This window comes from Labeo rohita, chromosome 15 (assembly GCF_022985175.1).
Source record: "Labeo rohita strain BAU-BD-2019 chromosome 15, IGBB_LRoh.1.0, whole genome shotgun sequence".
Taxonomy (NCBI): Eukaryota; Metazoa; Chordata; class Actinopteri; order Cypriniformes; family Cyprinidae; genus Labeo; species Labeo rohita.
The window spans coordinates 29,313,535-29,328,443 of record NC_066883.1 but is presented as its reverse complement, the minus strand read 5'-3'; the positions used below and the strand labels follow the sequence as shown (position 1 = coordinate 29,328,443).

General features: G+C 33.4%; 2 protein-coding genes across 7 annotated transcripts in view; one reads left to right on the top strand and one right to left on the bottom strand.

The window, feature by feature from the left end:
• trmt9b (tRNA methyltransferase 9B) overlaps positions 1 to 5,186 on the top strand; it is a 15,262-nt gene extending 10,076 nt beyond the window's left edge. Inside the window, exon 4 of the mRNA XM_051129668.1 lies at positions 3,578 to 5,186. Within this exon, the coding sequence (XP_050985625.1) occupies positions 3,578 to 4,518 (941 nt within the window). The 3' untranslated portion in view covers positions 4,519 to 5,186. The remainder of the gene's footprint in view (positions 1 to 3,577) is intronic.
• Positions 5,187 to 7,171: 1,985 nt separating this feature from the next.
• hdac12 (histone deacetylase 12) lies at positions 7,172 to 13,998 on the bottom strand. Of its 6 annotated transcripts, none has more exons than XM_051129673.1 (8): positions 13,836 to 13,998; positions 11,371 to 11,514; positions 11,116 to 11,275; positions 9,862 to 10,058; positions 9,524 to 9,674; positions 7,984 to 8,100; positions 7,745 to 7,887; positions 7,172 to 7,332 (listed from the first exon to the last, which is right to left on the bottom strand). In XM_051129673.1, exons 2-8 carry the CDS (start codon positions 11,431 to 11,433, stop codon positions 7,309 to 7,311), a joined length of 855 nt encoding a protein of 284 aa, XP_050985630.1. In that variant the 5' UTR covers positions 11,434 to 11,514; positions 13,836 to 13,998; the 3' UTR covers positions 7,172 to 7,308. The 6 variants fall into 6 exon arrangements, 3 of the variants coding, with proteins under 3 accessions (XP_050985630.1, XP_050985627.1, XP_050985628.1); XM_051129670.1 differs by lacking the exon at positions 13,836 to 13,998 and adding an exon at positions 11,656 to 12,013; XM_051129671.1 differs by lacking the exon at positions 13,836 to 13,998 and adding an exon at positions 11,931 to 11,996.
• Positions 13,999 to 14,909: the final 911 nt, after the last annotated feature.

Here is a 14,909-nt window from a genome sequence, read left to right as displayed (position 1 = left end):
ATTAATAATAATAATAATAATATCAGTTAACATTATTGAATTGAGACAATATTGACTCACTGAATCAGTATATTATTTTTATTATAAATATTTTTTTTTACATATTTTTGTTTTAATAAATAATTAAATAAATATTTTTTTTTAAATGTTCAAAAATTTCAATGATTTCACTATATACAATTTTTCATTATTTTAAAATTATTTATGTTCCACTTATTTAAGTAAAATATATTTTGCTTCTATAAATATACATAAATATAAAATATTATATTTTATATTTTCTTTTTTATGACAATTATATGAGTTTGCATATATATTTTTATATTATTTGTATATAAAATATACACACACTTTTTACATAATTATAATTAAAAAGAACTATACTTTAGATTAAAAATAAAGGTGTATGTATGTGTGTGTATATATATATCACACACACACACAAGTATATAAACATGAAAAACATTAACTTAAAATTTACTATATATGTGAATTTCTCTTTTTTTGTTATTTTTTTTATATCTAAATAGTTTTTATTACATTTTAGTTTTAGTTATTTTAGCATTTTATGTTAAACTAAATGAAAATGAGAATTGTTGCTTTGACTGCATTGAACTAGATGAAATTAAAATGGTAATTTTATTTCAGTTATGTTTATATTATTTCACGTAATGGAAATTAGTTTTAGTTTTAGTTAACTATAATAACCTTGACATTCAATTTTATTCTGGTTCTGATACAGATTCCACTTAATGAGTCAGTTCATTAATAATTCCATTATTGATTATTTTAGTACTTTTGAGGAAGCACTTTATTTGTACAGTTGACTTTCAGTTCAGTGAACAAGTGAAGAACTGTTCAGATTGATTCAGTGAGTCATTAGAATGATTCAGCTCAACAAAGCATAAGTTTAAGAATATTTTTAAATGATTCACATAGAAGAATCGACTCATTAGGGTCATTTTTAATGGTCTACACTGGTTGTGCTTTTTATTGTTACGTACAACAAGCAAAAATCATTCATACTTAAGCCCATTTACGCCACTGAATAAAAAAATAAAAAAAGTGTTTTTTTCTCAGAATTGTGAGCCATGAATTTGCAGTTCTAAGAAATAAAGTCCGAATTGCGAGTTTATATCTCAAAATTCTGAGAAAAAGTCAGAATAGCAAGCAATTGTGAGAGGAATACAGTGGTGGAATACAATTCCCATTCTTGTTAGTCACATTTAATTTAATAAGGATTTTTCTTTCCTTTTATTTGAGTGCAGAATGTATTGAACCCGTAAAAAGGTCATGTTGCTTTAAAAGGAACATGCATTGTGGCTCTGACATGAGATCATTAGCATAATGATCTATGGAGATGTACGTTCGTAGGAGCACAATTCATGTTATACACCCACATTAACATACTAGTATTTCCATGATCAAACCATTTAATTTCAATCAGCTGGTAGTGCTGCCATTAACTTGAAATGGAGCGGATATATAGGTTTATTTAAGCTTTATGAGGTGGAGGAAACAAGAGGTGTTACTAGGCTACAGGAGATTAGTGCTTCTTGGAAGAGGCCTGGGAGTATTTGTTGTCAGGCTGTACAGCTGGGTCACCTGGCAACCCCTCGTGAATCCTCAGAGAGAAGATTAATGTGCCCATTGATGATATCAGAGTCTCATAATGGTTTAAACACTCTGAAAGCCCCCACTAAACACAGGAAACAGCCCACTGCTATGAGCTGGGCATTCATTCTGGGTTTATATTGTTCAGAGATTTGTCCTACATAGTGAACACTGTATTTCCTAAAGGCATAGTTCACCCAAATTCTATATATGTGTGTATATATATATATATATATATATATATTGTATATAATAATATGTATGATTTATATGACTTGGCGCATTATTGAATTGAGATAATACTGACTCACGGAATCAGTATATTACTTTTAAAATGAAAAAAAAAAATATTTGAATACAAAATTAAAAATAAAAAACAATTGTTTCACTATCCATGATACAACTATAAATATAACTATAAAGAATGTGTATGTGTGTGCATATAATTTTATTATAAAAAGTAAAAGGTTTATGGTACTGCTTAGAGTAACAAATTTAATTCTGATTTAATTTTAAAATTTAATTTTATAATTATAATTGTTGTAATTAAACAACACGCAAATTATAAATAACAACATGCTAATTGTGCAAGAAACATGTTAGCAACATGTTAAACATGCTAATGATGTAAACATGTTAATCATTTCAAAAACAAGGTAACAACATGTTAACAACGTTAAAAATATGCTAACAATAACATGTCAGGAACATACTAACATCATGTTAAAACATGCTAACAACATGCTAGCAATGTGTTAATCATGCTAGTAACATGCTAATGTTAAAACATGCTAACAACATGGTATTCATGCTAAAAACACAAGCAACATGCTAACATATTAATCATTTTAGAAATGTTAATAAAATGTTAAAACATATTAACATGTTTTTTAATGTTTGCTAGCATGTTTTAACATGTTGCTAGCATGTTGTAACATGATTAGCATGTTGCTAACATGTTGTAACATTTCGTTAACGTTTCTAACATGATTAACTTGTTAGCATGTTGCTTGTGTATTGTATTGTTTATTAAATACACTGTTAAAACATGCTAGCATGTTAATCATGCTAAAACACAAGCAGCATGCTTGTTTGAAATGTTAGGAAAATGCTAAAACATGCTAGCAACATTATAATTGTTAAAACATGCTAGCAACATGCTAATCATGTTAAAACATGCTAGCAACATGTTAAAACATGTTAGCAATGTAAAACATGCTAGCAAAATGCTAACAACATGTTAATTATCCTAGCAACATGTTAATCATGCTAAAAAAACACATTAGCAACATGTTAACAAAATGCTAATCATGCTACCAACATAACATGTTAAACATGCCAGCAAAATGCTAATCATATTAACATGGGTAACAACATGCTAAGACTTTAAAGAAACATATTAGCAACATGTTAACAACATGTTAATCATGTTAATCATGCTAGCATGATGGCAAATATACCAAAAAAAAAAAAAACATGAATGTGACAAAATGTGATTGCAACATGCTAACAAGCTAAAATACTAAACATACTAGTAACATTCTAATTGTTAAAACATGCTAACATGTTAAAAACATGTTAGTAAAATGTTAATCATGCTATCAACATGCTAGCAACATGTTAAAAACACATTAGCAACATGCTAGCAAAATGCTAACTATTAACATGTTAACATGTTAAACATGCTAGCAAAATGCTAATCATATTAACAACATGGTATCATGTTTATAATGTTAAAAAACATGCTAGCAACATGCTAATCATGCTAGCAACATCATCTAAGCTATCTATCAAAACTTTCAAACCTCAAGCTTTTACAACTGCTTCTAACTTCAGTCAAGGCTTTTTCAAGCCAACTTCAAAGTTTGTTTGCGAACGTTACACATCTAGTTATAATTTATTCCTTGAAATCACTTGAATGTCTATCAATGACCCATGAATACCATTTCTTTCAATTACATAGTTATCCACCACATGTCCACCAAAGAGCGACGTATCCGAGCAATAAAAGAGATGGCGCGCACCCTGCGCGTGGGAGGGCGGATCATGATTTACGTCTGGGCCATGGAGCAGAAGAGGCGCAAGTTTGAGAAGCAGGACATCTTTGTTCCCTGGAACCCCAATCCCCCTTCATCTCCCGCCCTCAGACAGCGAGGCGACGGAACCCAAAGCATCAGTGACAACACCGCTTCCAGCGACAAGCACAGGAAAGTGAAAAGCACATCCTCCATGGTGGACGAGGGCGACTTGATCAGCCCCGGCCAGCAGAAACAACAAAGGCTTTGGTTCTTCTCCAGATCTTTGGATTCAGTGCTGGACTTCACCAGCCTGACCGTATCCCGTTCCTCTTCCAGCACTTTACAAACCCCTGTCGATGAAGCGCCGGAAAGCAGAAGCCGGCGAGCTAGCAGTAGAGGTCTAATCAGGCAGATGTCCAGCCTCTTTTCATCTTCTTCCAGAACCAGTCTAGAAGAAGACGTCTTCATCTCAGATCCTAATGAACAAGTCCATAAACAGGACAACAGAAGGTCTGGGAATGGAAATGAGACTGCTCCTGTGGAGCTCGTCCATGATTGTTCCTCAGTACCACTGCCTGACTTGGTGTCCTACCAGAGGGAGCAGTCAACCCTTGAAGGACACATGGAGGTAGATGGAAAATCGAGTTTACGAGAGCCCTTGCAGAGGCAGGAAAGCACGGCGTCTCTTCTGGAAAGCGATGGGACGAATGGACGGAGTGGTGAACAGCCAAAGGACTCTTGTCTGAGATACTACCACGTATTCAGGGAAGGAGAACTGACACAGTTGATCCAAAACCATGTTGATGAGCTCCACGTTTTACACACTTATTTGGACCATGCTAATTGGTGTGTGGTGGCTGAGAAGGTCCACGTCTGGAAGGTTTAAATCTCTTTTTAAAAGTCTGTTTTAATCTGTTTTAGTTTGAGTTTTTAAGTATTGGGACCAGAGAGCTAATATTAAACATTAGCTGTTCAGTATCAATGGCAATAACAAGCAAGGTATTGATGCTCTCACGAGTCGTAACACAAAAGCTAATCGTTGCTATTTTAAATTTAGCTTTAGTCTCCATTCTTTGTGACATCTTAAGTTTTGATTTAAAAATTGACTTAACTTGCACTGATTTTAATGGTGTATCACTGTTAACTGTCTTAAGCAATGCCTGCCTGAAACCGAAAGCATAGCACATCTTTTTTCTGAACCAAACGATGTGAGCACATAACTAGCTCTTATCGAGCGCTCTTCAGGAGTTTGTCCGTGTAGGTGTTGTGTTGTTTTGTGGTTAGTATTAGCCATTGTGTTGTGGTCCGAAGCTTTTAAACAAGATTTTAACTAGTCGACCGCTTGTTAATCAATTGCACATGATGAATTCCCATCTTAAAAACTTGAACAACTGAAACATGTTTGTGCCGGTGTTGTTGTAAATTGTGTTTGTATTGGTGTGATTTGACCGTGTCAATATGTCACAGCAAAAGTCTTAAATTTTCCTTTGAACTTGAACCATTTTTATGTGTATTTTTGACTTAAATATAATAAAAGCACTATATTTAGTTTTATCTGACCCACTGGTGCAAATTCTTGACTGTATAGTGAAAAACGTCAAAGTTCTGGTTACATATGGTATGTTTTTCTTAAAGGAAAAGTTTACCTAAAAATGAAAATTACAGCATGATTTACTCACCCTCAGACCGTCCTAGGTGTATACAACTTTTTTTATTTCAAACGAATACAATTGGAGTTATATTAAAAAATGTTCTGGCTCTTCCAAGCTTTATAATGGCAGTGAATGGGTGTTGAGATTTTAAAGTCCAATAAAGTGCATCCATCCATCATAAAAATAAAAATCATGGCTCTGAGGGGTTAATAAAGGCCTTCTGAGTATATCGATGCGTTTGTGTAGGAAAAATCTGCATATTTAACTTTATAAACCGTCATCTCAAGCTTCTGCTGACTGTGATACAAGCGTTCACAAGAGTGGCGTTCTTCGTGATTTTCTTCTTTCGGATGAATACAATCAGAGTTATATTAAGAAATGTCCTGGCTCTTTCAAGTTTAAAATGGCAGTGAATGGGTGATTTCGAAGCAAAATAAAGTGCGTAAATCCATCATGAAAAGTACTCCACACGGCTCCGTAGGACTTTTTATTGAATCAGTGTGTTTGTGTATGCGTATGCCAAGGTCCCTTTCAAAGAAAGTCTGTTCACTTGGTGGCCATATTTGCGACGCCTGCGGGCAGCTCACACAAGACCAAGTCCTATCTAAATAAATGGGCGAATCCTAAAATCTCAAAAACTGCTTGTTGAACTCGCAATTAAATTACATATTTCAAATCAGCAACAAAATCTGAAATGAACTACCCTATGAATGTTGTTTCTTATGCTCAAAAAGCATTCAAAAAGCTACTTTTTCAGGAAAGACCAGCCAATGCGCAGGGCCAGTCCAGCCTTGGGTTTCTATGAGAACCGGCGCTTCTAACGGCTGCTGCAGTGTCGCAATGACTTTACCAATCAGCAATTGGCTCATTCATTTAGAAAGTGGGACTATTCCGCCATATTGCGCGTTGCAGTTTCTCCCATTTATAAGTATAGGAATAAACAATCTTTGTATTTCTATAGTCTTTGGTGTATGGATAATCTCTAGCTTCCGCTAGCTGTCGCACGTGCGTTCACGAGACAGGGGCATTCAAGTGATGACATAGGAGTACAGTGTACAATGTAGTACATTAGTGTAACTTCAGCTCCGGTGAAAATATGCTTTTCTTGTGAGAACCATCCTGTGAGAATCCTTGTTTTGTACTTCTAATTTGTAAGCGATATTTTGTTTTGCTCTCTGCGACACATCGATTCACTTCAGAAGGCCTTTATTAACTCCCAAGAGCCGTATGGAGCACTTTTTATGATGGATTTATGCACTTTATTGAACTTCAAAATCTCAACACCCATTCACTGCCATTACAAATCTCAGAAGAGCCAGGACATTTTTTTAATTATAACTCTATTTATATTCATCTGAACGAAGAAAGTCATATACACCTAGGATGGCTTGAGGGTGAATAAATAATGGAGTAATTTTCATTTTTGGGTGAACTATCCCTTTAAATAATGATGATAAAGCCAAAAAAGTAATAGGCTATCAACACACAATTAATTCTCTACTTTATGAAACACAATTTATATTATATTATATTATAATAAAAGCATTTATCTGTTTTTATTTGAATGCTGGCTCAAATTAATTTTTAATCTGTAATAAATCAAGGTATAGAATTAATTAGAGACTGGTAATAAATTTTGTATTTTGTAACATAGTTTATAAGAAAATGCATTATTAAGAATTATTGAAAATATTTTTATCATTAATAAATAGTATAATGAAGCACTTTTTTTATCTGATCTACTGTACTTTCTACTATTTTACTACTACTACAACTACTAATAACAATGAGCCAAAGTATATTTTTAACAGAAGTTTTTTCTTTGCAAAACCCAATCATTCAGAAGTAATAATAATAAAAAAAACATAAAACAACAACAAGGATCACTTGAATAAATATGGCATTTTTATTCATAAAATCTGTTGCATACAATGGCTATGGCACTGCAGAACATTCATATGGTCCCTCTAAGTACCAGCTGATCTTAGATTGTTTAGCACCTGCTGTCCATTTTCATACTGGAGTTAAAGTCCATGTTCTCTCCAGACCTAAATGGAGAAATGAGAACCAATAAAAGCATATAAAACATCTGAAAGTGCAATACTGCTGTTTACATTTGTAATAAAGACGACAGAAAGCAGTACTATGTAAGCAAAATCTGCTTCTTAATAACATCAACGTGTAAAAACAGAAGCACAGCATGTGTCTTTCTGACAATTTTCCCTGTGTATGTTTATATATACATATATATAAAACACACACATACACACACATTGTATATAAAATGGATCACAGCAAAACAATCAAGAGAAAAATAGTTGAATGATTAATAATACCTAATAAATAAAATGAATAAATATATCGAATAAATTGGTACAAGGCACCCAATAATATCCATGTTCAATTCATGCAGCTCTATGAAATACCATGTTACTTTCATTATGAATTCTGTGACCTCACCTTTGATGCAGCTCTGTGAATTATTGAGTGCCTGCGTGCCAAGCGATCAATATCTCTGGAATAGCCTCCTCCAATGACAGTAGCCACAGGGATGCCCTTTTTAATGACTGTCTGAAGTACATAAAGATCCCTCTGGTAAAGTCCTATGTCGGGTAAAACGCATAAAGACATTGAAGGGTCAATTACATAGAATACTGCTTTGATTTTTACGATATATAATACAGAGTGAAAGCATTCACCTTCATCTGTGAGACAAAGTCTTCCAAGTTCATCCTCCCAGTGTGGATCCACTCCAGAATCATACAGCACTAGATCCGGCCGGAATGTCTCCAGTATCCAAGGGAAGTGTTCCTGGACTGCACAGGAAACGACTTAATGCATTTTTTACCATAGTACCACACATAAGCTTACTTAAAGGAGTAGTGGAAATTTGAAGAAATTCAGCATTACATCACTTCCTCACCAATGGATCCTCTGCAGTGAATGGGTGTTGTCAAAATTAGAGTTCAAACAACTGATAAAAACATCACGGTAAGCCACAACATGACTCTGTTGATCAGTTAACATCTTGTGAAGTGGAATGCTCTATGTTTATAAAAAACAAATCCATTTTTAAGACGTTTTTAACTTTAAACCATTGCTTCTGACTAAAATACAATACATGTCCTCTATCTGTAATATTGCTTTTTCAGTGAAAATGATTTGAATCAGGAGAGAAGTATGCACAGATCAAACACCGTTTGCAAGTGAAAACAGTTCGAAACATATATACGTCAATGGATTTTTATGTGAGAGGACATGTGGGATGGACATTTTCACTTTAGGAAGTGTTATTATGGGTTATAGACTTTTTTTTGACCAGAGGGTTTAAATTTAAAAAGCCATAATGATGAATTTGTGTCTTACAAACACTACTTTTCACTCCACAAGACATTAATTAAACTGGAGTTGTGTGGAATTCTTTTGGATAACTGTGATGTTTTTATCAGCTGTTTGGACTGTCATTTTGACGGCACCCATTCACTTAAGATCAAGTGATGTGATGGTAAATTTCTCCAACTCTTTTCCAATGAAGAAACAAACTCATCTACATCTTGGATGGCCTGAGGGTGAGTACAATTTCAACTATTCCTTTAATAGAGATTTATTGAAATTATTTACACAATGCATTTAGATGCATTTAGGGGGTGAAAACTTTTGGAAATTTGAAGATCAGGGTAAATTTAACTTATTTTGTCTTCTGGCAAATATGCAAGTAGCTTCTGAAAGGCAGTACTAAATGGAAAAAAGCGATATTTAGGCAAAATAAGAAAAAAATTACACATCTTCATTCTGTTCAAAAGTTTTCACCCCTGGCTCTACATGCATAATTTAGAGTGCATAAATGCATCAATGAGCGTTTGAACCTTCTGTAGTAGTTGCATATGAGCCCCTCAGTTGTCCTCAGTGTGAAAAGATGGATCTCAAAATCATACAGTTATTGTTGGAAAGGGTTCAAATGCACAAAATCACTAAAAAAACAAAAAAACACTGGATCATTCAGGTAACAACATAGTATTAAGAATCTAATGTATGGAAACTTTCTCTTGTGGACTATATGTAAATGTCTTCTATGTGAAATATCTTATTCAGGTCAGTACTAAATAAAAAATAACATGCATTTTGTATGATCCCTCTTATTTTGGTAAAATAATTAACATTTTGCAGATTCTGCAAGGTGTATTTAAACTTTTGACCTCAACTGTATGTTTTTGTTTAGTTGCAAAATGAGTGAAATACCTTTGGAAAGATACTCTTTGTCTTCAGTGCCATCTTCCAAACTGACATCTAGGTTACTCTGCTGCTTTCGCACAGGAAAGTTTTTCCCACAATGCACTGAGAAGGTGAAAACATTGGGTTCGTCCTTAAATATGAATGCTGTGCCGTCACCCTAGCGAACAGAGAAACATTATTATTCATTATTATTATACATGATTCAGGAAAGCAACAGCGATTTGGTCCGTACAAAAGTTGCTTTTTCAGTTTGAGATGTTCAGGTGTAAATGATTCATCCACTATTATTAAATATTTCTTCCTCAAAAATAAAACCAAAGAGTAAAAGGTTGGAAGTCATGTACCTGATGTACATCCAAATCCACGATGAGAATCTTCCTCCAGGATGTGGACTCACCCATCAAGTGTTTGGCAGCCACAGCCAGGTCATTGAGCAGACAGAAACCTGAGCCGTAGCTGGGAAAGGCATGATGGGTCCCTCCGGCTGTACTGCACGCCAGTCCCCTCTGCAGGGCGATTTCTCCTGCCAGCACGGTGCCACCTGGACCACATCTCACATGAGAGAAATACATTACATGACACTTCGGAAAAGGAGGAAACAGAATAATATACTATAGTTTTTAAAAACCTCAATAGCTATGCATTAGTGCAATATGCAAACAAAAAAGAAATTCTGTTTTGCATACAAAAATAAAGGCTTTTTCCATTGTGACATTATTTTCATAACAAATCAGGTCTGTAGTGTTATGCAAAAAATTAGAAAAAAAAATCAAGTATTATTTAAAGACAAAATGTAATTGTAAATGTATCTCATAGTAATATTTATAGTAACATTTATTGTAATAAATTACAATTTAAGCTTATTTTAATAAGAAAAGTGTTGTAATGAGTACTAAGATTTTCGATACTAGATGAAAATTGTTAAAATTATAAATATTAAAATTATTAAAACTGAAAAAAAAACACATATACATATACACATATATATATATATATATATATATATAAAGCATTGTTTTTTGTAAGATTTTCATAACAAATCAGGTGCAAAAAATGTGAATAAAAAAGGTATTTAAAGAAAAAATATATATAAATTTAATAGTGTTGTAAGTACTATGTTTGTAGTACTAAGATTTTCGATACAAGATAAAAATCTTAAAAATTAGAAATGTTAACATTACTGCAAATAATGTAAATATATATATATATATATATATTTTAAACAAAAATGATAAAGGCACATAGCAATAAATAAATGTGAAAAATATTATTATATATATATATATATATACACACACTAAAATAAATTAAATTAAATATAAAATGTAATATTATATATATATATATATATATATATATATAATAAAAAAAATAAATTAAATGAAAATAATAAAAAAAATTTAATAGATATTAAGCTCATTTAAAATATTAATAAATGCTATAAAAACATATAAATAATACTAAAACAACACTATAGTAACCCCAATTAGGCCTAATTTTCATTATGCAATTTTCCCCCCTATTTTTATTTTCGAGTAAAATATGACCTAGATGATTCACTTCACATCTTGACTTGAAGCACATACTAAATAACATACCTGTTTCATATCTGCAGCGTTGTACTAAACCAGAACTCCATGGGAATCCGGTTCGTCTCTGATCTTTCTCACTGATTTGTCCGCTAATAAAGTTAGACAGGTACTCCTCAGTATGCACACATCCCAGAAGCTCTGTGGAGGCAATCTTAGGGGCCCACACCTATAAGAAAGTAACATTTAAGCATATTAAACCTGGCTTTGTGTGTTATGTGCGTGTTAATATAAGTAATATAAGATTCACTAATCATGTCCAACCTGTTTATCTGTTATGATTTGATCTCTAAGTAGACTCTCCAGGACTTTGGGAAACTTTCCCATGGGAAACCTGTGGTTTTCAGGGAGGTCACATATGTACTTGACATGATGAACTATAGGAAGTGCTCTTGATTCAAAACAAGTCTGTGAAGAAGAAAAAAACAGATGCAAATGAGTGACAGCAATTCACTGCTTTCATATGTTAACTCACTGTTAGTAAATGTCATGTCTGGACTAGTTTCACACTCCAGGGGGTTTAATGTGATAATATTGAGGACATATTACATGTTCAGCGTTGAAAGACCTCCATGTTCCGTGCATTGGGTTTCGTTTCAGAAGTGCTTGCTTTTGGACCACATGTTTGCATTTAATAACTGTTCTATACATAGATTTTTGGCATAAGAAATGAAACATTGTTGCATTGCAATGTAACATACGTAACGACTGCTTGTTTACAAAAAGAGTACAGTTACACAATCAGACAAACTATGAAACAAGTCGATACATTACATTATTAAAGCGCTTTCTGAAACGGATTAAAGGTCATTGAAGATACGCACGCAGGAATACAAAATAAATCCACAATCAGCACACATCTATGCCTGTGTACATTAAACATTTGTGTTTCTGGGGTTCGTATTGTTTTTTTTTTCTTGTTGTACTGGAAGTGTACTACTGCCACCGCCTGTTGAGGAGTGAGAAAGGTGCAAAAATAACATCAAATGTGCATGCTTGGAGTCACTTTGTCATAATGGAAACATTTGTTTTTTATTTCGCTTTAAATTAGAATTGGCACAATAAAACAAGTATGCATATATATATATATATATATATATATATATTAATAAAAGCAGAGGGCTGTTGTTCCGGCTGTATCAAACAAATGAATGAATGATTGAATGAACGTAATATTTACTTGGCTTGAAATTGTTTTATTACTTTGGTTGACAGGAGCATCATTTTTACTTAATTCAGAGCAAATCATTTACTGCCTTGCTTGCAGACGTCTGAGCTGTCGGTAGTTTACACTGTCATATTGTCAGATAAAATGGGCTTCTTTCTCAGAAAGAAGTAATTTGTCGGCAGGAACAGCGGAATGTACTAGTACGAAAATAAATGTGTGAAAGACATGGGAACATTTTGCCAGGCAGAAAATAGACCTACTGTAATAAATGATGTGAAAGCATGGCTGGCACATCTTCTGAAGCAGAACGTATTTTTCACAGTGTACTAACCCCTTACAGAAAATTACCATGGTAATCTGGTAGATTCACAGATTTATCCATCACTGATAGATAGATAGATAGATAAATAAAAAAATATGTATTCATTCTTGACTGATTTCCAATAGCTACAATATCTGTAAACAGCACACTATATTAACACTATATATTAATTTTTGTTTAACCCATACCCTAGAAAACTCTTTTCTATCTATGTGACATCACCAAATTTTGACATTCATAATTTAATTCAGTGATCTTCATATTTACAAGACATTGTGGTGTTTTCAAAGCAAATTGATTCATTTTTTTATGATTTAATCTTTCAAATCCATTTACTAAAAAGATTAACTAATGTACATCCATTTCTTCAGGTCATTAAGGAGGTGGCCACAAGATTTATTTTTTGTGTTACGAATGACTATTCATTCACTCCAACGATTCATTCAAACACGGAGTCTTTCAGGATTGAAACACTTAAACTGGTTTTAATAACGCACGTCATTTAATTATCCATGGATTCCAGTGAGCAAATATGAGACATGAAAGTGAATCGGTGAACCGATTCTTGGACTCAAAAACACGTTGGTTTACGAAGCTAACCCTTATTTTAATTTGTCTCTGACACATGGTGGGATAGAATCCCTTAGAAATGATAAGCTGTTATCTCACACCCTTCTTCCAGTTAACCAGGTGCAATCTCTAAATAATATAAGTTACTTATTTATTCTCATTGAAAAGAAATGCCACCCTTCTATCAGATAACCTACAAAGGAAAAAATATATATAATTTATGTGAATGTTGGCATTGAAAAGGTTTTAGTGGGATACTATTGTCAGATGACACCATAAATGCAGTGGTTTTGAGCTTAAATATTAATTTTGATATTTATGGCTCGTTTCCACCGGTTCAGTACAGTATGCAATTATGCCCGTTTCTAATGTCAGATGTTTAATATAAATTCTACAACAAGTTAGAAATTTTACACAATAAATAAGCCTACAATAAAACGTGATAAATTCTTGTAAAGGTGTCATGAACAGTTTAATAAGATTTTGTAGTTTAATAATTTTATGACAGTGTGATGTTTTATTAACGTATTTGACAAAACATTCAAGCAAACAAATAAAGGACACAAGACAAATATTAAAAACATGAAGAAGCCTACGTTGTAATACAAATGAACTCCGCCATGTAATTAATATGCTGGACAGAAACCGAAACTGTCATCAATTAAATACCTTTGTAACCCTTATTTTCTGCTGCGAACGTTCCAATCTCTTCCGCGTGGATAACGTTAATAAAACACGGGTTACAAGGGTGATAATTCTCGTTTCTCTCTTTAATCAGAAGCATCAGCGTTACAGCATGAACAGCCGAACTCGCACACAACTCGCTTCAACTTCTCTTCCTTTACCAAAACACGCCCTGCCTTAAAGGGGCAGGGGCACACAATATCTTTTGAACTAACATATAAAAAACTTTGCATAAGACATATGGAAATACATGAAAAACCCTTTAGAAACATATTCATTTACATTTCTTCTTCTTCTTTTTCTAAACCAGTGCTTTCACACCTGTACATCGATTGCTTTGTTCCGAAACAGGGGTTAAAATTATTACAATGTTGCTTTTTATTCATGGTGCGGTTCGCTTTTCACACAGCAAATTTTTCTAAACAGACCAAATGTTACTACAAGTCACGATCGAGTAAACGGTCCTCTCATTGGTCAAAGTTCCACGTTTTTTCCCGGGATTTCGCTCAGCTGTCATCTGTCAAGATGGAACAACAACAGCTTTGCGGGCTTATTGTTGCGTTTTTTTTTTTCAGTCCAGGATTCGTCAGGAAAACATTTTTAAAATACACCTACTACAAACAGAGCAATAAGACGGCATTATAAAACTAGATAGTAAAGTGTAAAGTTCGTCAAGACAAACTTTAGGTTGGCTTGAGAAAGCTGGACCAGAAAGTCTGAAAAAGTTTTAAAAGTTTAAAATGTTAGCATGTTTTTAACATGATTAGCAAGTTGTTAGCATGTTGCTAGCATGTTTCTAACATGATTAGCAAGTTGCTACCATATTTCTAGCGTGATTAACATGTTGCTAGCATGTTTCTAACATGTTTCTTACATGATTGGCAAGTTGCTAACATGTTTCTAGCATGATTAGCAAGTTGCTAGCATGTTTCTAGCATGATTAGCAAGTTGTTAGCATGTTGCTAGCATGTTTCTAACATGATTAGCATGTTGCTAGCATGTTTCTAGCATGATTAGCAAGTTGCTAGCATGTTTCTAACATGGTTACCAAGTTGCTAG

Coding starts and splice junctions, on each gene's coding strand:
- hdac12 (XM_051129670.1), bottom strand. CDS start 11,805: ATGTTACATTGCAATGCAACAATGTTTCATTTCTTATGCCAAAAATCT. Junction 11,276..11,370: donor AAATCATAACAGATAAACAG/GTTGGACATGAT, acceptor ACTTTCTTATAG/GTGTGGGCCCCTAAGATTGC. Junction 7,333..7,744: donor TTCACAGAGCTGCATCAAAG/GTGAGGTCACAG, acceptor TTCTCCATTTAG/GTCTGGAGAGAACATGGACT.